Below are 21,963 nucleotides of genomic sequence, written 5' to 3'. Positions count from 1 at the left end.
TGAAATTCAATCATTCCTGTCTCCCCTCCCCCTTCCTCCCTCCCTCTCTGTGTCTGTCTGTCTGTCTCTCTCTCTCTCTCTCTCTGTACACACACATAGACTTTCCTTCTCAAAGGTCTTACCCATCCCTACAACTATCAACTCTATATTGAGAATTTTCAAATGTCTCCAGCTAAATCTTACACAAAGTGTGGCCCACTGTTCAGGACTTCATTGCAGGGCATGCATGTGAAAATGAAAAATCTCAGACCCCACTCCAGACCTACAGAATCAATTCCCCTAATGATTATTAAGCAATGATAATAAACGTATTATAATAAATGTACAATAATTCGTACCTATTTTTTCACTCTATTTGCATGTTATGTGGTATGAGGAATTTGAGGCTTCATGCTTGTTGATAGCAATATCACAGAAAAAATGATCTGGGGTCTAAGAAGGAAGTTTGATTTAAGGATAACAAACTATAACCAGGGACAAGACTCTAATGGAATTGGTGAGATTTCTTAAACCTCTATAACTGTTCCATGTTTACTATTTCTGTTTTCCCTGCTTCTCAATGGTGATATTAAATTTAAATCCTTCAAATGTTAAAGAATTGCCAAGCTTGTTTTGCTTAATCACAAATAAGAAGTAAACTGGAAAGCCAGTATCTTACTCCACTGTCAGGATAAAATTGAAGATAGTATTTTTTAAAAGAATAGGAAAGTAGAAAGATGTCTGGGGTCCTAAAGAAAAGAGAGATCCAAGACAAAATAGTGATCCTGAGGTCATGGGTCTTCATTCACTTACATCACCTTATCTTGTATTAAAATTTGAGCACTTATCTTATAGTGTCATTAGAGTGTGAGTTACCTGAGGCTATTACAATTCTTTTGTCATTTATCTACTATCTTGCAAAACCCAAAGCTTTGCCCAAAGAAATCTAATACTTCTTGAAGTGAAGAACTTTACAACATAATTCTAGCTCAATTCCTATACCATTATCTCTGATTCCAAATAAGTGGAGTCTAGACTGATGCGGTTTTACTGTACCACCTGGAAGGTATTAATATATCAAAGCTTTGAATAAATCACTACTCATTTTTAGCAATACAAAATTACAGTAACACTTCTGACCACAGCACAGTTTCTCCATTCCTTCAAAGATGTAAAAACCTCAGCTACCATTAAGACCAGATGTTTCAGATGCTTTTAAAGTTTCCCTATCTTCTCAATTCTTATCATTTCAAACAGATGATTCCTCCTTTAATACAGTGAAGTGAGGCTGAACTGCTATTCGGGGTTGAGGATGTTTGCAAGCACTGCCCTAGTTGGTGGCCAAACCCTTATTTCAACTCCCTACCTACCTGATTTCCATCTCCCAGTCAGTCTCTCCAGTCCCTAGAGTGGATTCTTATTTCTGGAGCTCACTCTATTCTCTCATAAAGCAATGCTCAAGTGTCTGCAGGGTTAAAATACTTCAAAAATGCTTTTATTGAAACTACAAACCAAAGAGACTTCAGAAAGAGGTGTATATCCCACACTTTTCTATATGCAGCAATAAAGACAAATTGATAAAACTCTCAACATCACACAGGGATCAATAGTTAAATATTTCCTATATATCTCCCTACTAGATGCCTGGGGACATCCAGAACATTCCCTAATGTTGCCCCCATCTCTTATCCTCCTCTGTCAGCTTTCTCCCTATAGCCAGACTATTGACTCAAATTTTCTATCTCAGCCCTCCCATTTTTCTCCAAACACAAGGGCAAAGTATAGATTCCGATATTAATTAATGGTATCCCTCTGACTTGAAATGTCTGAAAGTCTCTCCTTCACCTTTAAAAAGCAATGACAGATGATAGGTTTCTCCACTGAGTATTAGGCTTGGTTCTCAAGATACTACAATGAAGGACCATAACTTCTACACCCCATATCTCGACATGAGTTAACAGTGGCAGCACTCCCTGCCACTATCAGGCCCCACAGAGCCAGCTATGCAATACTAGGTGCTGCGTCCTGAATTCCTATCACCAAGAGGGGTTAGCACTGCGTTTACGGGAAAATGGCTCTTCTTCCAACCCCCCACACCAGACTGTCTAATAACAAACATCACCAGTTCTTTCTACTTCAGGAGAGAGACATGCTTGAACCCGTCACGACTAATAAATGACAGTGTCATTATATCCTGTAGACTTGGCAGACAGGAATGGGGGTGATGACTAACTTTTTATTCTGCGGCTTCCTTCCAGATCAATCCATACGACTCCCCCTCCCCATAGCCGCCCTAAGGAGTGAAGCCCCACATCCTCCTGAGCGCGGCAGGGAGGAACTGGGGGCCGGGGGGACAAAAGGAACCAGCCTACAAGGACTTACAGACGCCAGTCGTTGAGGGGTCTGGGGCATCTCCGTGCTGATTTCCATCCTCTCTGCGCCCCCAGCTTCCTCGTCCGCCATCTTGAGGGAAATTGACGCCCGCAGTAGAGACCCCCGGCCGGAGGCGAGCGGAAACCTGTGGCCGGTCCCAGCGATGAGGGGCGACACTTTTACGACAGCCCCTGAAGTCGAGCTTGACGCAGAATCGAAGAGCGGCTTCCGGCCCGGGTCCCGGAAACTGGAGTCACGGCCAGTAGGGCTAGCTTTTTTTTTTTTTTTTTTTTTTTTTTCCTCCCCTCTCTACTAAATTCTTAGGCGCAGAGCTTGGTGGCTGAGTGGTTGTATATCTGGTTTCGGTTCGAGGAACTGTTGCATCTACGAGGTAAAAAACAAATTCAGCGTCCGTTATAAAAGGAAGAAAACTGTCGGAACAAAGTGAGAACCTGATGTGGGACTCTTTCTAGTGTGGCTGTTATTCTGGGTGTGTTTTGCTTCCCGACGTATCTGCAGTGGTCGCCCAGAGCCTACAAATTGAAAAAATACTCAAAGATAATCTATTTTTAGGCGTGTAGCCTGTGGGCATTTACACATGCGCAGAAAAAAGCTGGGCCCCAGCGGCTCTTCGAAGAGGTGGTGAAGAAATAACGAAAAATTAGAAACCTAGTAATTCGTCGGTAGACGAAAGGCAAAATAAACAGGGTACATCTGCATTATGGAAGGTCATGCAGCTCTTAAAAAGAACAAAATAGATCTATGTGAAAACATAAAGATAAATTAAGTGGGAGGAAAAATCAATCAAGTTGCCACAAACGGTATTTTGGCACTTAAGTGCATTTTAAATGGGAAAGAAACGGTTGAAAGGGAAGGGAACAGACCTAAATAGCTCTAGGAACAGAGAGGAAGGTGGTCAATAGCTGTTTTAGCTTTGTCTGTATTGTTTTAGATTGTTCACGAAAAGAATAACTTCAAAATATATTTTTTAACAAAAGGGGAAAAATGATAAAGCTTCTAACGCTCTGGAAAGAATAGTACCTAACTACTTGGGGAAACAAGTCTGGTCTTTACCTCAAATAGTATAGAAAAAATAATTTCTAATGAGGCGTTAATTGCTTTTTTTTTTTAAGTAAAGAACTAAGTAATATTTGTATAATATTGAGATGGAGAAGGCTTTTTAAAGCATGACAGAAAAGGCAGAAAATATGAAATATAGAAAATACCAAAAAACAGACAATATAAAAAACTTAGGTAATTTCATCGAAATTAAAGACATATAAAAAAATACACAAAGTTTAAAAAGTAAACAAAACTGGGAAGAAATTTCTGCAACATTCATGACAGACCAAAGGATGAGATCTCAAAGAAGACTATTCCGATAGTAACGTAGGCAAAATACAGACTCACCAATTTTTAGAAATATATTTGTAAAAACCTAACTAGTAAGCAAATAAATGCAAATTAAACGAAAGTAGATTCTATTTATAAGTTTTTTTTCTTAAAGATACCCACTATTGTTGGTAAACTGGAAAGATATATATTGTTACGTAAAATGCAAGTGAAAATTGGTAAACCTACAGGGAATCAATGTAACAATATTCAGGAACCTTTTTTTTTTTTTAACCCATACTCTTTGGCCTAGCATTCCCATTTTAAAAACTGTATCTTAGGGAAATAATTCAGGATGCTAGTGAAGTTTTTACATCATTACTGGCGATACAGAAAAATTAGAAACAACTCAAATGCCCTCAGTAAAGGGCACTGGCTAAATAAACTGTGGTCACACATATAATGTAATACTCTGTAGCCATTAAAAATTTGTGGAATGTTAGTTCTCGAAGTGTGGTCCACAGACCCATCTGAGAGTTCCCAAGACTCAGAAAGTTTGTGAGGTAAAAACTTTTTATAGTAATGGCAAAGAAGTTACATGCCTTTTTTTTTTAAGACCATGTTCATATTTGCAATTACTGTTTTGCAACAGTAATTTTCCCAAAACAGCAACAGAAATGAAACTGCTGGCCTCAACACAAAATAAAATAAAGGCAGTGGCACCAAAATCAACTAGCCACCAAACTAACTAGTATTTTCTTCACCGCCGTGCTGTTGCAGTTAAAAAAAAAAAAAAAAAGGTGGAAGGAGCCTGTTTCTCTTAACAATGTTCTTGATGAAACAGTAAAACTATTAATTTTATTAAATCTCGACCTCTGAGTCTTTTGAATATTCTGTATGATAAAGTGGGAAGGATACAGAACGCTTTTCTGCTGTATACAAAAGTATGATAGTTGACTTGAAGAGAAGTACTTCTGGGATTGAGCCAGCTACTTTTTTTTTGAACCAGCCACTTTTTTCATGGAACACCGTATATACTTAAAACAACTGACGGATACTCTAGGGTTATTCAGACTTAGGATTTTGGCAAGCATTTTTCTCAAATATGAACAAGTAAGCCTTTCCCTTAAAGGAAAACACTTTTTGTCTACGATAAAATTCAAACTGTCAAGTTAGCATTTTATAGAGCACTTGTATCTGCCACTGTGAGTTTGACAAAGTTCCAGTGAATTTGGTGGTGTATTTAAATATGTGCTTTGTCAAAGAGCACAAGATCTTTCCATTTCTTTGTATCATCTTCAGTTTCCTTCATCAATGTTTTACAGTTTTCAGAGTATAGATAACTTCCTTGGTTAAGTTTATTTCTAGGTATTTAGGTGTTTTTGATGCAATGGAAATGTTTATGCCAGTTATAAAATTCTGGTTTTTGAAATTAAAAAAAATGAATGAAGGCCCACAAATGGGAAAATATCCTTTTTTATGAGTGAGTTGTATTTCATGTGTATATATGTTACATCTTCTTTACCCATTCATCTATTGATGTGCACTTAGGATGCATATCTTGGCAGCTATAAGTAACGTTGCTGTTAATAGCAGGGTGTATGTATCTTTCTGAGTTAATGTTTTTGTTTTTCTCCAATATATGCCCAGGAGTGGAATTGCTGGGCCATACAGTGGTTCTACTTTGGGGTTTTTGAGAAACCTCCATATTGTTTTCCATAGTGGCTGCGCCAATTTACATTCCCACCAACAGTGTACAAGGGTTCCCTTTTCTCCACATCCTTGCCAACATTTGTTATTTGTGTTCTTTTTGATTATAGCCATTCTGACAGGTGTGAGATGATATCTCATTGCTATTTTGATTTGCATTTCCCCGATATTGGTGATGTTGAGCAGCTTTTCATGTGCCTGTTGGCCATCTGCATTTCCTCTTTTGGAAAAATGTTCAGTTCTTCTGCCCATATTTTAAATGGGTTGTTTGCTTGCTTTTTAATTGAAGTACAATTGATTTAAAATTGTATTAGTTTCTGGTGTACAGCATGGATGGACTTGGAGGGCATTATGCTAAGTAGAACAACTCAGACAGAGCAAAACAAATACTGTAAAATATCACTTACATGTTGAATCTAAAAAAATACAACAAACTAGTATAACAGAAAAGAAACAGACTCACAGTTGTAGAGAAGGAGCTAGTGGTTACCAGTAAGGAGAGGGATGGGGGAGGGGGAAGATGGAGGTGGAGCATCAAAAGGTACAAACTATCAGGTATAAAATAAGTTACAAGGATGCATTGTACAACATGGGAAATATAAACAATACTTTATAATAATTGTAAATGGAGTATAACCTTTAAAAATTGTGAATTACTATATTGTATACCTATAATGTATAATATTGTGCATCAACTATACTTCAATTTTAAAAACATGACACTGTAAAATAAATGCATAAATAAAATTTTAAAAAGTATGCTTTGGATATTGTATAATGAAAAGCATTGACATTTGGAAGGTCTGTATAACTCTGTGAACCAACATTTTCCAAATCACAAATGCAGGATGTTACAAAATCCAGCATGGGTAAAAGATCTGTTCATGTTGCTAAATAAATCATTAGAATTTAATATTGTGGAGTACAAAAATTTCAGATTCCACATTGAACTGATCTTTAAGATTTTACTATTGGCCCAGTTCTGGTATAGTTTCAAAGAAGAATATCCATAGTTATGTGAAAACAATATTAAAATACTCCTCCCTCTTCCAACTATGTATCTATGTAAGGCCAGATTTTCTTCATATACTTGAACCAAAACAACATACCACAATAGTTTAAATGCAGAAGCAGATGTGAGAACCCAGCTGTCTTCTGTTAAAGAGATTTGCAAAAATGTAAAACATTGCCACACTTTTCAATAATTTTTTTTTGTTTTGGAGAACTTATTTTTCATTTATAAATGTTATTTATGTCAACATGTATTAGGTTGTAATTGTTATTTTAGACAAACTGGTATTTTAAATTCTTCCTCAGTTTTAGTTTCTAATACAGTAAATATCAATAGATACAACCTACAGAAAAGATCATTCAGGCCCCCAACTTTTAAGAGTATAGAAGGATCTTGAGACTACAATTTGAGAGCTACTGTTGTCGAGGCATTCTTACTGACTTGGGAAGATACTGATTGTACATATATCGTTGGGTAGAAAAAGCAAGTTACTAAAACAGTATGATTCTATTTTTGAAAGAAAGATGCACTTAAGTATTTAATGAAGAATACTAATCACTAAAATATTACTCTTATCTTTGGGTTGCAGAATTGTGGAAATTTTATTTTCTCCTTTCAGTATTTTCTAGTTTTTCTTACAGTAACGATTTATTACTTGTTTAAATTGTTTTTTTTTTAATATACCTCTTTTTAAAGATAAATAGGATACCAAATACCCAAGTAGATAGATACATAGATAAATACCCAATCTGTCCAGCTCAAAAACCTATTTGATAATGTCTTTTCTCTGATCTAGCCAGTTGTGTACTATGTTAAAAGATTGTAGATGCATTTTAAAGTATAACTCTCAAAACAATCCTGTGATGTAGTTTTTATTATCACTATTGTACAAAGAAATTATAGTTTGAACAAGTGAGGTTGCTTGTTCAAACCTGCAATTAATAAGTAACTAAACCTGGATTCAAAACCTAGGTCTGACTGGCTTCAAAATTTTTTAACCACTTCACTTTCCTACCTCCTATTTAAAAAAAAAAATTAAGTCTCTTTTACCATTTTCTATGTTATAATATAAATGTCTATTATTAAATAAACAAAGATATTCATGGGTTATCTGGCACACATTTAACATCCTAGTACATTCATATTAGACATTTTACAGGGCAATGAACCAGATAAAATAGATAAAAACTTATGAATTATCATTGTTCTTTTCTAACCTAAACCAAAGTGTGGCTTGGCCTAGTTTATAATGGAATTATGAATTTCTTTGATTCTTATGCAAAGACATACTTCTTTTCTTAATTAGCATCAGTTCACAGTAACTTTTATGAGTAAATAAGCTGCAGAGTCATTTTTTTCAGGTGCTGTTTTACCTTTTGAAATATTGTCAACAACTAACACTTTCTGGGTGCCCCAGGATGACACAGTCAGTTGGGACAGCCATGCTCAGAACTACGTTTTCCTTAGATTCTTCATTTATGGGTTGTGCTGGAGGTTTTCAACCCTGGTTTCACTTCAGAATCACCTGAGAACTTTTTAAAAATTCCAGTGCCAGACCTCAGACTAGTGATTCTGATTTAAATAGAAAGGGATGGGACCCGAGTGTTCATTTTTTTAAACTTCTCTCCAGTGATCCTAATGAGCCATCAGAGCCGAGAGCCCCTGGGTGATTACATCTTACCTCATTCTCGGATAATTTCTATATGGGATGACAGTAGTGCCTCCGTGATTCCTCCTGCTGGTACAAATCCTTGATATTCCTTATCGAGATTAGGGAATAGTAACCTTCCTAGTTGGTCTCCTTATTTCCACTCTCTTGCTAATATCATCCTTTATTCTCCTGCCAGAAGTATTCTCACATATAAATCTGGTCATATGACTCTCTTACCTAAATATATTAGATGATTGTGCTAGAGGATAAAATTTAACCTTAAGTATGACATTCAAAGCCCTTCTCAACCTGGCTAATCTTACCTCCTTGCCACCCTCATCTTAAACTATCCATACTGTATTTCCCACACACTACACACTCTTATACTTCTGTGCTTTTGCATAGGTAGTCCCTTGGCCTAGAGTGCCCACCTCCTTCACCACAACTCCTTCTAAGAAGAGATTTCTGCTTATTCTTTAGGGATCAGCTTATATATGACTCCCTCTGAGAAGTTTTCTGATTCTCTCATTCTCCAACAGGTAGAAATGCTCCCTCTGTGCTTTCATCGCATGTTAAATAGCTCTGGCCCATCACTTATCATGTGACTAGGAGTTATTAGATAACCACTGACCTTGCTAGACTGTGAACTTCTTGAGAGCAGGAGTTGCTTGGTATTCAGAGCACACAGTGGCTGCCTGCCATATCATGGATGCTCAGTATTTCTGAAAAAACTGAGAAAAGACTAAAATACTACACTGATACAAGTTATTGTAATTGAAATTTGTAAATGGTTCTTAAAATACAGTCTCTAAAAAATGCAAAATATGCATTGGTCCCACAATAATTTCCAAATCCAGGTTAGAAGCACTTATATTTATTTCATCGTTAGAGGCTTCGTCATAGGGATCTTAGACTTCAGCCTGAGACCCTATTAAAATGCAAGTTATATTTGAAGAAGATAACTTCTTATCAGATTACCTGTTAGTAGAGTAAGCCTTTTAGTTTGTATCAGATGCCTGAAATCCAAGTTCTTTGGAATTGTACATATTGTTAGAGGTTGGGTTTCAAAAGAAACTGACTCTGAAGCAGAGATTAGCATACAGGTTTATTAGAATTCTTGGGATCAAAACCTGTAGGATGGGTAAAGAAAGAGAAAGAAACATGATTGGGCTGAGGGAGAAGCTGAGCTGCAGTGCAACCTCAGTGATGGCCTCAACCCACTCCCTGGGGATTTCTGAAGCTGGACTAACTCTTCCAGGGTGGGTAGGCCTTTGTACCCTCACAGTGATGAGTCATTAGATGTGGGCAGCCCTGACAAAGAGGGGTCACCTTGAGCAAGGCACCTCTTCAGCAGAGGCAATTCCCACTGAGGCAATATAGGCAGCAACACTCGGAGAAGCTAGGGAAGAAAGTCCTTTGTCCCTGAAGGGGGAGCTGGTTGGCACATCATGGTTGCCAACACAGATAGGAATGGTGAGGGAAAAAAGGGCTGAAAAAAGGCAGCTAAAAAAACCCGAAAGCAAATCTTACCTTCTTCAGTTTAGCCTGCATTCTTAGAAGACTGTGTGACATGGGAAAGACTGTAAAACCCAAAATATCTGGCATTTGAATCCTGATTTCACCACTTCCTACCTGCAAGGTAGTAGGCAAGTCCCAGAGTCTCTGAGCCTCAATTTTCTTAATCTCTTAACTGTGATGAAAAAATTTCCCTGATGTGGTAGTTGCAAGAATTAAACATGAAAATGTAAGTGAAACTACTTTGTCTTTTATCAAGTGCTGTACAAATATATTGTGTTGTTACAGATACTTGCTTTATTGATTAAGTTCAAAAACCAAGTATCTGTTTAAGTTATCTGTTGGCAAAAACCAGCAGGTAACAGAGAGGTAGTAGTGGTGTAAATAGTAAAATTACTATCTGGTTGGCTGAAGCCCCAAGCTGGGCTTTCTTCTTCCTTATTTCACAGTGATGGTAAGGGAAGATGAAACACAGTTCTCCAGACTAATTCTGACTGCAAAGCATCATCAAATACAACTCTTTTTTTCTTTAATCATTTCCCCTTTAACCCTTGCTCGGTATGCTCCATTGATCCAAGAGGTTGCCAAGGTGCCTACCTTAACGTTTATTTTACTTTTTTTCCCCACTTTTTTACTATATTTCAATATAGTAAACTCCTTGCCCAAAGATGCATGTGGATTTGGTAGTATTATCTTGGGCCAGAGGAACTGTAGTTGAATTATACATGGGCTATTCCATATTAACATGTTCCAAGGACATAAATAATTTATTGTCTTTATACATGAAGCTTTAAAGGTGAGAACTGGTGATCTCAGAACAGAAGGACGTTTAGGAACTCAGGAAGAGAATGGCAAAGACAGATACAGAAGAGCTTAAGCTTTTGAGAGATATGGGGAATGACAAACCCAAGCTGATGATGACTGAAAGGGCTTTATGCAATGAGCCCATAAAAAATACATTAACCCCCAACATATTATCTCATTTACCCCTTAAAACAGTCTTGTGAAGCAGAGACTACTATAGTCCCCATTTTAGAGGTAACAGTGGGTCAAAAAAGTCGTAAGATTTTCCTAGTCACACAACTAGTAAGTGAGACAGATAGTTTCGACTCAGATCTGTCTGAGGTTCTTAGCCACAACCTGAAGAGCATGGTTTCAGCCTGAAACCATGGGTGCTTCTGGAGAAGAGATAGTGACAAAGGGAGGGTGGTAGTAGTGGGAAAATGACTCTATAAACAAAGTAATAAAATAACCTAAAAGAGCTGGCTAAATGAGGTTAATCGTGTGGATAAAAAACCAGGGAGACCTAGAAAAGGCTGCATGGGGCTTAAATAGGTGTGTTATCTTTACCTAAAATTTCCAACATTGGGGGATGGGTATAGTTCAGTGGTAGAGCACATGCTTAGCATGCACAATTTTCTGGTTCAATCCCCAATTGAAAATAAAATTTCCAAAACTGCCCTACTATTTCATTAAGGCCACAACTGGAGCACAAGAATGAAAAAGATAAGAACACAATAAATGTTACTTCAGGGGGGAAAAAAAGAAAGGAAGAACTGAGTGAAGGAAATGGAGATGAGGCATAAAGAAAGCAAGGACTTGTGACTTCTGTGGAAGGGCAGGTGGAGTTGGATGACAGAGTCTAATGACCTTCCAGGCATTAGACAAAATAAGGAGAAGGGGAAATGAGCAGACAAGAGTGAAAGAATGGGATAAAGGAAAATTAATGGAAATAGAGAAGTAAGCTCTTAACATCATGAGGAAGAAAAAAGAGGAAATGAGTGTGACATTAGTTTTTTTTTTTTCAGACTGTTATAAAAAAGATGTGACACAATTGGGTAAATTTACCCAAAAGTTCTGTTCTTGTCATAAAAACACACGTATATACACTTTTAGTCACACTAATTAAAAGGCCACAGAACCAAAATTCAGTGGCATAAACAATCCTAGGAGCTACTTTACAGCAGAACCTATAGTAATCATAAAGGCAAGGATATTATAATAATTTATTTTATGCCATGTCACTTAAGTTACACAACCTTTTCCTAGCCATCCAATTTCCCAAGAAGCCAACATATACGAAAATCTTTAAGGGTACAAAGATGCTTTAAAATTAATTAGTCTTGAATTAAAATAACCTCATTCTCAATAACATATATCAGAGTTGTTTCGGGGGGGTTATGTGTATTTATATTTGCATTAGTTGGCTATGTCAAAATTTTCAATCACTATTAAGAGTAAACTGTTAATTTTGTTTTGTTCTCATTGTAGGTTTTTCCTGAAAGAGTCTAATAGTGTTTGAATAATTAGGGGAAATGCTGCATTTCAGATATGGGCTTTATGTTTTAAAGTTCAAAATAAGTTATCTTTGAATCTAATCACCCCCATGTAATGAAAGATATCTTTTTGTTCATAGAGGTTCACAGTGACTTGATGAGATAAAGGGATTTAAGGAAATAATCTGCTAATAGCTATACTAGTAGTCAGCAAACTATGGTCTGAGTGCTTATGTTTATACCACCCTGACCTAAGAATGTTTTTTACATTTTTAAATGGTCATAAAAATCAAAGAGTAATAATATTTTCTGAAATCTGAAAGTTATTTGAAATTTATATTTCAGTGTCCATAAATAAAGTTTTGTGGGAACGTTGCCACTTGTCACAGGCTGCTTTCATGCTGCCACAGCAGAGCTGAGTACTTGCTACAGAGACCAGATGGCCCACAAAGCCTGAAATATCTATTACCTGGTCCTTTACAGAAAGTCCTAGAAGATTATACAGCTCTGCTCTGAATAGAAATTATATAGTCACACTAAGGTCAACTCTGAGTATTGACCTAACCAAAATTGTGATATAGTTGTTTTGGGAGGATGGGTTCTAGGAGTATGAATGAAGGTAGACTTTGAGGGCATTTCTTGTAGTGGTTGTGAAAGAGGGCTTGTTCCTCAGTGGGAGTCAGTAGGAGATCACTTAATCCTGAAAGCCCAAAAGCCTCACCACTGGCATGTCAGGAGAAATACAGAGGTTGATAACAAAAGAGTGAGCTCCAGAAGTGAAAGTCTCCTCTGGAAAGTGGAGCACATGTGACCCAACATTTCCTTAGTGGCCAACACCCCTTTTTCTTAGTTGCAGATATGTTGAAATATTGCTTCCTTAAAGTAAGTGCATGTATAGTGTTCAGTAAAATAAAAATTATGTTAGAAATAGTGCCATGAAGGGAATCAGGGTATACTAACTCACAGTATGATTTTAGCATAAAGATTATTTTGAACTAAAGGCAATTAATAGTCAACAGATACAGGAAGAGTTCTCTGCCCTTATCTACCCAAAAGCAGGACATAAATTTCCCTTTATGAAGGTGGCATAAATTTCCTCCCTTCCTCTCCTGGACAAGGATGAAGAGACCCTTATCAGCAGAGGCAGAACCAGACCAAGATGAGCCTGCATAGACAAATCTTACTAAAACAACAACAACAAACAACAACAAAAACCCTTATCTTCTGTTAGTTCCCCCATATATTTCCCTAGTTACTTCCCCACAATTGATCTCCCTTGAAGCCCAAGCCCTTTCTTTGGTAAGAAAGGTATATACACACTCCCAAGTCTAACTGCTTCTGTACTTCTTTTTTTTGTGAATTCCTATGCATGTAAAAAAATTAATACATTTGTATTTTTCTTCTGTCAGTATGTCTTTTTTCTATTTTATTCACAGGCCCCCAAAACCTGAACCTAAGAGGGTAGATGAAGTTTTTCCTCCCAGTCCCCGCACATCAGATGCCTTAATCCCATTATTACAGTATTCCTGACAGGAAAGCTCAGGTCTCTCTTCACATAGCTCCAAAGCCTCGGTGGAGCAGGGAGGGCTATTATTTATCCAGAGTTCGTAAGGTATCTGAATAGAGAAGACAAAGTTTGGCTTCTACCGAGTCCCGCCCAGGTGTCTGATCTTCCTGTAGTCCTGGCTATGTCCTCTTTGCCCCAGTCACCTCCCAAATCCCTCCCTAAGCATCAGTGTTTAACCCCAACGGTACTTGGCGCCCGGGTGTTTGGCTTGAGGTCCTTTAATTTGGAACTTCACCTCTCTGTGTGCTAGCCACCCAGAACCACTCCCATCCCGGGCACCAGTTTAGGAGCCCACTGCTCGAGTTTCAGCTCACCAGCACTGGCTCCTCACACTCTGGCATCCATTTCTTTAGGGTTATCATCATACCATGGGTATGACGGGAGTGACAGAGGAGAAAACTTGGCGCTATTTACCGTCCCCATGGAAACCGCAGCCTCCCATCACCGACGAGGTGGGGCTTTGAAAGGACGTGGCCAGCGGCAGCCTGGCGGGTTCCACTGTCAACGCCCCTTGCTGCCTGCATACCGTCACTGAAACTCAGGAGCGTTTGCTAGTAAGCGCACCCCTAGGAGGCAGAACAAATTGGTTAACAACGCTTGGTGTCCCTTTTTTTGGCTCAAACTCCTGATCACGTGGGCGGGTCATGCTCTCCAGGTCCTGATTTTTCCGCTATTTAATGAGAGATTATCTCCTGACTCCAGTCAGGACTTGTAACTAAAAAAGAATCATAGCCAATTCCCAAATTCTTGGATAGTACATGAATTTGCCCTAGATTATGGGAAAAATAACTATATTTTGTGTTTTTCTAAAAAATGACTACTTTAGAAAGTTTGGAAAACAAAAATACCATGTGCAGGCAGAATTTGTATAAATATGAAAGTAAAACTAAAGTATATATATGTACAAATTAAGCATCTAGGTTGAATTGAAGGTTTCCATCTGTAAATCTTGTAGAATTATTTTTACAGTTCTAGTAAGATTGTGTCCCAGCTTCCTGTTATTCCTTAATTTACATGAGTGGTTATTCTTAGCTTTTTGTATTGTTCATTGGCTAGAGTTCCTGGATTGTCTCAGCTGGGACTGGCATGTTCCTTGTCAATAATATTTTATAGCTTTTTAACATTAGAGACTGTTTCTCATATTGCTTAATCTTTGGTCTGTTGGAAATGTAGATATTGGAAAATCCTTGGGCATGATTTTAAAATGCCAGCAAGTTGAATGTTGCAGAGTTGGAACATAGGTGTAAAAATGAAACATGTTTGGAAACAAATCCAGTGTCCCCTTTGCAAATTTGAAAAGGCATTTACAGTATGGGGAATGTTTGTTGGTTTTATTAATGATTGTTTGCTTTGGGGTATTTGGTGGAAAAATTAGCCCACCTTCAGAGAGGGGGCCACATCTTATCTCATGACTGGTTTAGAAAATAAAACAATACAAACCTAAGCTGAGTTTTGTGCTTACTAAAGGAAATACAAATTTTAAAGAAGCCAACAAGAAATAAAATTATAGAATGGTACCACTGTCCTCATTTTCTGATTCAATATCTTCTCAGCTTCTACTCCTGCTACTTATAAGGACATGTCCAGAGAGATCTGGTTTCTGAGCTGAGGAAAAGGGCTGGGCTATCTGTCCTCTCTGGGAGTCTGTGGACCAAAGCACACTCATTTGGGGGCAAATTCTACTTGAAGAAAGAGGTTCCCATATTAAGCTGAGAAACAGGTCATTGAGGTCAGTAGAGTCAAAACCAGGATGTGGAGACAGTGGTCCCCTTTGGTCTTGTAAGGTCATTCCCACAGCTGTGGGAGGATAAGCCCTCTTTTAGAACCAGAAAGTCCTGAGAATGTGTTGAAGTGATCAGGGTTGGAGGCTTCAACGCCAGTTTTGGAAGAATCAGTCCTCTGAGCAGAGATTTCATTTCTGGGTTTAGCTTGATTTGTGGAGGTTAGCTTCATTTTGAAGATGAAGTTTTCCCCACTTGGGGAGTCATTTCTGGCTGAAGTGAAACTCAGATTGCTGGCTCAGACTGAGTCGGACGTCATTTACAGGGCATAAATAGACCTGGATCTTGGGTTCACTTTCAGCCCTGGATCTAAGTTTTCATTTAAGGGTACTGCTGGTCAGAGGATCCTGTCTGTGCAGGTGATGAAACACAACAGCATTGCAGCCATAGTGGAGAGGGAAAGGGTGTGGAAAAAGAGGATCAAACTGATAAAGAATATGTCAAAGCTAACACAACTAGGAAAAGAAAGTCAGGATGTGAATCAAGATCCTTAAGACTCCAGGGAGCGTGCTCTTCACAGAGGAGCCAAGCACAGAGATGCGGAAATGATTGGGACGAATGAGAGGAATGCTCAGTGGAAAGAACTTTGTGTAGACATGCAAGAAACAGCTCAACCTACCGGGAGAATAAGATATAGTTTGGAGAGAGACAAAATAGATGATTCTACCAAGTCTGTGAAAGCCCTAGTTTGCAGTAGATTAATCCTGGGCTTCAAGTGGTCTGGTGAACAGATTAAATAGACATGAACAAATTTATTTGTCCAGGATATGAGTAAATTCTAGGAAGAGGACCCAAGCTGGACCCCATGATGAACCTATCCTGGTTTGAGCACCCGTCAGTGCAGCTTGCCAACCATCTATGTATTCTCTTAAAAAAATTTTTTTTGTTAACATTGTTTGCTATGCACTGTGTTAGACACTTTGGAGAAAAAGTTCAACAAAACTTGAATAAAAGTGGTGGTGAGTTGAGTATGAGCAATCCATGGAATACTGTATTACTAAGAGAAATAAAAAGCAAAAGGAATTGCTAGGAACAGAGTGAAAGCAGGTACTCAGACTTTAACTGTGCACCAGACATGGTGAACAAACAGCCAGGTTAGAAGTCATGAAACTCTAGGAGAGGCTGCTTCTGAAGAATAAAAATGACACAACACTTGAAGGGTTTAAAAGTGCCAAGTAGAAGTACAGACAACTGGTGAAGGGTTATTAGTGATAAGAACTTGGAAAACCAAACATACAGAAAAATCAAGATAATTCATCATTGTGGGAAAGTAAGACTAGTTGTCCTAGAGCAAGGGTTAACAAAATACGGCCCCCAATCACCTGCTACCTGTTTTTGTACAACCTTCATTCAAGCTAAGAATAGTTTCTACGTTTTCAGATGGTTGAAAAATAAATCAAAAGAAGAATATTTCATAATACATGAAAAACATTTAAACTTCAAGTTTCAGTGTACAAATGTGAACCTGTATTGGAACGCTGCTGCCTCGTTCATTTATGTACTGACTGGCTGCTTTTGTGCAAAGATAGAGTCGAATAGTTGCAACAGACACAGTCTGGCCCACTGAGCCTGCAACATTTACTATCAGGTCCTTTATAGAAAAAAATTGCTAATCCAAAACAAAAATTTTTTTTCTCTTTACAATGTCACTGTTAAAAACTCAGAAAAGATGGATGAGCAAAAAGAAGAAAATGTAAATAACCTATAATCTCATATGATCAAGATAAACATTGTTGTTAGTTTGGTGTATATGCTTCCAGACTCTTTTCTGTGTGTGTGTGTGTTAAATGACATTATGTTAGCATGCTTGAGATCCTGGGTTCAATCCCCAGTACCTCCATTAAGTAAATAAATAAACCTAATTACCTACCCCCTGCAAAAGAAATGATATTATATTGTAGAGCCTTATAAAATACTCTTTATCATGTTAACATATTTTCATAACATTAATTTTTTCTTCAAAATTATTTTAAGATTACTATATGGAATTCCCTTGTATGGCTGTGTCATTTTATTTTTAAGACTCTTATTGTGGAATATTTACTTTATTTATTTTTTATTTTTTAAAACTTTTTTATTGAGTTATAGTCATTTGACAATGTTGTGTCAAATTCCAGTATAGAGCACAATTTTTTAGTTATACATGAACATATATATATTCATTGTCACATTTTTTTCGCTGTGAGCTACCACAAGATCTTGTATATATTTCCCTGTGCTATACCTTATAATCTTGTTTATCTATTTTACATATGCCTGTCAATATCTACAAATTTTGAACTCCCAGTCTGTCCCTTCCTACCCACCCCCCTTCGCAACCACAAGTTTATATTCTATATCTTTGAGTCCGTTTCTGTTTTGTATTTATGTGGAACATTTACTTTAGTTTGTTACCAATTTTCTATTATAAATTTTGCTGTAATAAACATACTTGGTAAATTTCAGTAAACATCCATATTTTTCCTTAGGATAAGTTGTAAGTAGAAATATCAGGTCAAGTGCGTATTTTAATATGTTTAAAATTTTGATGGATAAAGTATTCATTCGTTATATTTTTAATTAAATATATCTCATAAAAATTTTGTGGTAAATACTTTATAATACTAAAGATTACATGTAATATATGTACAAGTTAAAGAATAACAATAGAATGAATACCAGCATATCCACCACTGGCGTAAGGAATGAAGGCTAACTTTTATTTTTTAATTTAGTTTAATTTAATTTTTATTGAAGTATAGTCAATTTACTATGTTCAGGTGTACAGCAAAGTTATTTAGTTTACATATATATTCTTTTTCAGATTATTTTCCATTATTACAAAATACTACAAAAAATTACAAACTATTGCATAGTTCCCTATGCAAGGTTAACTTTTATATTTAAAAAAAAAGTAGTAATACGGTGACCAAAATATTTTTCTGGTAGTTTTTAGTTTTATTGTTACCAGGAAACAGGAAATAAGAATCAAGAACACTAGCCGAGCGGAAACACCAAAATTAATGTTACCGGGAAAAGGAAAATAAGAATCACCTCGGTTCTTTGTCACTCAAAAAAAAAAGATTTTTGACAAGAGTCAGGAAAAAGCGTGATAAGCAAAATTTTTATTAGTGAAATAAAAAAAGTTAAAGAGAATACACTCCCTAGAATTGGGAACAGGCCAATCCAAGAGAGGAAAAATGGCACCACTCTCTCCTTCCTCCTGTTTCTTTATCATGGTTTTGTAACTGGTTAATTAATTGATTGATTAACTGATTCCCTGCGCTCTGGTTAATTGACAGCTCAGGTTCCCTGTGCTCTGGTTAATTGACAGCGCAGGTTCCTTGTGTTCTGGATTATTCCTTTCCCCTTCCTCTCCGCCTGCCCAGTGCTCATTTCTATCTTAACTACCTAACATTATGACTGAGTTTGGTGCTTTTTCTGATTTTTGCTGAGGGCACTAGTCCTCAGCATTTTTTTTTTTTTTAATTTAAGATTTGTGGACTCACGCTTCATTGCAGGGATGGCAAAGTGACATTTATATCACAGGAATGTGAAAGCTGACAATCTTATGATTGTTTTTATACCTGTTTCATACATTTAAATAGATGTAAAGAATGAATTTGATGTTAACCAAACTTGCATTAGTTGATTCATTCCAAAGTGGCTCTCTAGTCATTGTCTCTTATTAGTCGTTACTAGCAGCTCAGGAATGGGAAGGGAAAAATGGGGAATTCACGCTGAATGGGTACAGCATTTCAGTTTGGAATGCTGAAGAGATCTGGAGATGGATAGTGTTGATGGTTGCACAGCAGAGTGAATGTACTTAATGCCACTGCATTGTACACTTAAAGGTGTGTAAAACAAAGAATTTTGCCCACCATTCCAGTTTTACAAGAATTAAGTTGCAGCCCACTGCCGTTGCCCACTGACAATGTTGCCCTGAGAGGAATTCAGGATGGAGAAAAACAGGAAGAATTCTGTGCCTGGGATATGAGGGCCCCTAAATAGTTAAGATGCATATCTAAGGAAATATTTCACTGACCTCAGATTCTTGCATCTTCCTAGACATAGAAAAGCACTAAAATCATTAACTTGAGATGTCTGTTCTTTGTGATTAGCAGTAATGTTTTTATGCTTGACTACCTGTTTTTTCCCAACAAAAAATTCATATATATCCTGGCTCCTCCCCTGCCTCTTCACAGCAGTTCCTCAGAGCTCTCTGAGAGGCTGTCTCCTGAGCTATAGTTCTCAGTAAGGGCCAAGAATAAAACTATACCTTACCACTCTTGCATTGTGCGGGTTTTTTTCAGTCATCAGGTGGTAAATTTTACATTGCATGTATTTTATCACAATTTTGAAAAATAATTTTAAAAAATCTTTATACACACAAAAAACTTCTTTGATTATATTACTTTAGCTATGGAAACTGAAACCATGCCCCATAGAGTTAACAGAAGCTGATGACTAACAAAAATTCTTGAGCTTGTCTTACAGAACAATAGATGTAGGAACAGCTTGTTGAAACCCCTTTGCTTGTAAACTTCCTTCATTAATTAAGCTTGCTTTAGTTATTGTATTTTTCTTTCTTTGTTTCTTTCTTTTTCCTACCACTTTAATTGCACACCTTTTCAACTTCATACAGCCCAGTTGTTTTACAGGTACTTGGAGTCAGCTCTTGGCCAGAGCGAACTGGGTGGGGCTTGTTGGGGTTACTGACCTCTAAAACTGAGCCTGGGCAGATGTCTGAAGAAAAGCCTTTTGATGTCAGAGGGCAGGAAAATTCCACCTTCAGATAGTGCTAAGCACTTCCATTTTGAATATGCAGAAACATGTAACCCAACGCATCTGCACAGAGCACTGATGACTTCACCTTTCCCCCTACCTCCAATCACCTTTCCCCACGCCTAAGACCACCCTGCTTATCCCATAAATATCCCAACTCCCTCACCTTCGGGGAGGCAAGACTTACTCTCTCATCTCCTCATCTAGCTGCCTTGTGAATAAACTCTAAGCAATAAACCTGGGAGTCTCAACATTTGACTTGCTGCATGTTGAGCAAATGGACCTGGTTGGGTAACAAAATGACTTCACAGAACAATGACTTAATAATACAATGTTGGATTTTTAATCAAGATTAGTATAAGAAAGAGTGATCTGAAGATCATTTTTACATCTCATGTTTATGCAACATGCAGTTCAATTTATGACTATAGATGACAATGTACATTGTATTGTGAAATGTCCAAGTGATAAATTCTCCCTTGACTTTAGTTCTAGGAAAGTTTGCTTTCACGGTGAATTGCTGCTTGCTATCTTTATGAGATTACAAGAAATCTACCATTCTCCTCTGACTATGAGGAACTGAGAACCACCTTTCATGCTAATTTGTAGTGATTAGCTGGTCAAACCAGTATTTCCCTGGAGAATTATTAACCATCCTTAAATAAATAATTTCCTCTTTCTACTCACCTTGAGCACCTTGAGTGAAGCAGCTTGGTTATAATTCAGTGTCTGAAGTTCAGACTGCTGGCCTTTGTGACTAAAACTATGTTTCTCTGTCCAAGATGTCTTTACAGCATGTCTCTCCCTGTCATCTGTCACATAGCTTCTTGTATTCCATTTCTGGAAAATAATTCTCATATCTTTAAGGCAGGTTCCCCCGAAGCCTTTCCAAATGCATTTTTGTATGCCACATTGCCTGTGTTTTAAATCAGATCATCTCAACCATATCTTCCAAATTTGGTTTAAAGAGATCCATCTAGATGTTTTCTAGTGGTGCGGTGTTAGACAAAACCAAAAACTTTATTCAGATGGACAGTACTCTCTACATATACACTATAGCCCTAGTTTTTTCCTCACCTGGGCTCCAAACTTTTGCTCTAACTTTTAACTATCTCATTTTCTTCCCTCAAATATCCAATCAGCTGTCAAATTCAGTAGTTTCTGTCTTTACAATCCTTTCTTTCTAATCTCAGTGTTACACTCTCCCATCTTTTTACTTCAGGCCTTTGTAATTACCCACTATCTGGGTATCTTAATCCATTCTGGCTGCTGTAACAAAATAGCACAGACTGGGTGGTTTGTAAATAACAGAAACTTATTTCACTGTTCTGTAGGCTGGAAGTTTAAGATCAGGGTGCTAGTGTGGACAGGTTCTGGTGAAGGCTCTTCCAGGTTGCAGACTGCTGACTTCTTGCTGTGTCCTCACATGGTGGAAGGGGCCAGGGATCTCTCTAGTGTCTCTTTTAGAAAGACAGTAGTCCCACTCATGAGGTTGGAGCCCAAAGCCCCCACCTCCAAATATCATCAACATATGAATTTTGTGGGGACACATTAAGACTGTAGCACAGGATTAGTGCAATATTCTTTTTAACAGGACTCTGTGCCACACCTCTGTTCAATTGGTTCCCTATGCTGGTGCCAGATCTAGCTTCATTCTTGGCATTTACAGAGGCCTTCTGCCATGTGGCTCAAAGGGCCTGCTCTAATTCCCCAAGGCATAACTCAGTCACAGCCAAACTGAAGTACAGTTTCCCATGGTAACCGCGTGGTATTATATCCAGGAGTCCATCTCCACCTCCTTCTCCTCCCTCCTCCACTACCGAAATCTGTGGATGCTCAGGTCCCAAAGTTGGCCCTCTGTATCCGCAGATTCCACATCCTCATGTTTGGTTGAATCCATAGATGCCAAACCCTGGAATAAGGAGGACTCTCACTGTCTCCTCAACATGACTTGAATTTTCTCACCTTAAAAAGTTTTGGTTCATGTTGTTAAATCCTGGTGG

The 21,963-nt window shown here is 37.7% G+C and overlaps 2 protein-coding genes across 4 annotated transcripts in view; one reads left to right on the top strand and one right to left on the bottom strand.

Annotated features, from left to right (window-relative positions):
* Positions 1–21,963, bottom strand: part of UBR1 (ubiquitin protein ligase E3 component n-recognin 1) — a 136,516-nt gene that overhangs the window by 113,523 nt on the left and 1,030 nt on the right. The window contains exons 1-2 of one of the 2 annotated variants that reach the window (XM_006178875.3): positions 8,689–8,787; positions 2,362–2,736 (exon numbers count right to left, since the gene is read on the bottom strand). In XM_006178875.3, the coding sequence (XP_006178937.2) occupies positions 2,362–2,442 (81 nt within the window). In that variant the 5' untranslated portion in view covers positions 2,443–2,736; positions 8,689–8,787. Of the gene's footprint in view, positions 1–2,361; positions 2,737–8,688; positions 8,788–21,963 lie in introns of those variants that run through there. The other variant, XM_032481378.1, reaches the window with a different exon arrangement.
* The window catches only part of TMEM62 (transmembrane protein 62), a 46,885-nt gene continuing 27,585 nt past the window's right edge, over positions 2,664–21,963 (top strand). The window contains exon 1 of one of the 2 annotated variants that reach the window (XM_014554340.2): positions 2,664–2,743. The gene's annotated coding sequence lies outside the window, so the exon portion shown is untranslated. The remainder of the gene's footprint in view (positions 2,744–21,963) is intronic. The other variant, XM_032481386.1, reaches the window with a different exon arrangement.

The sequence above is a fragment of the Camelus ferus genome, chromosome 6 (assembly GCF_009834535.1).
Source record: "Camelus ferus isolate YT-003-E chromosome 6, BCGSAC_Cfer_1.0, whole genome shotgun sequence".
Taxonomy (NCBI): Eukaryota; Metazoa; Chordata; class Mammalia; order Artiodactyla; family Camelidae; genus Camelus; species Camelus ferus.
Note: the sequence above shows the minus strand (reverse complement) of the source record. Positions and strands in the feature narration are given on the sequence as shown.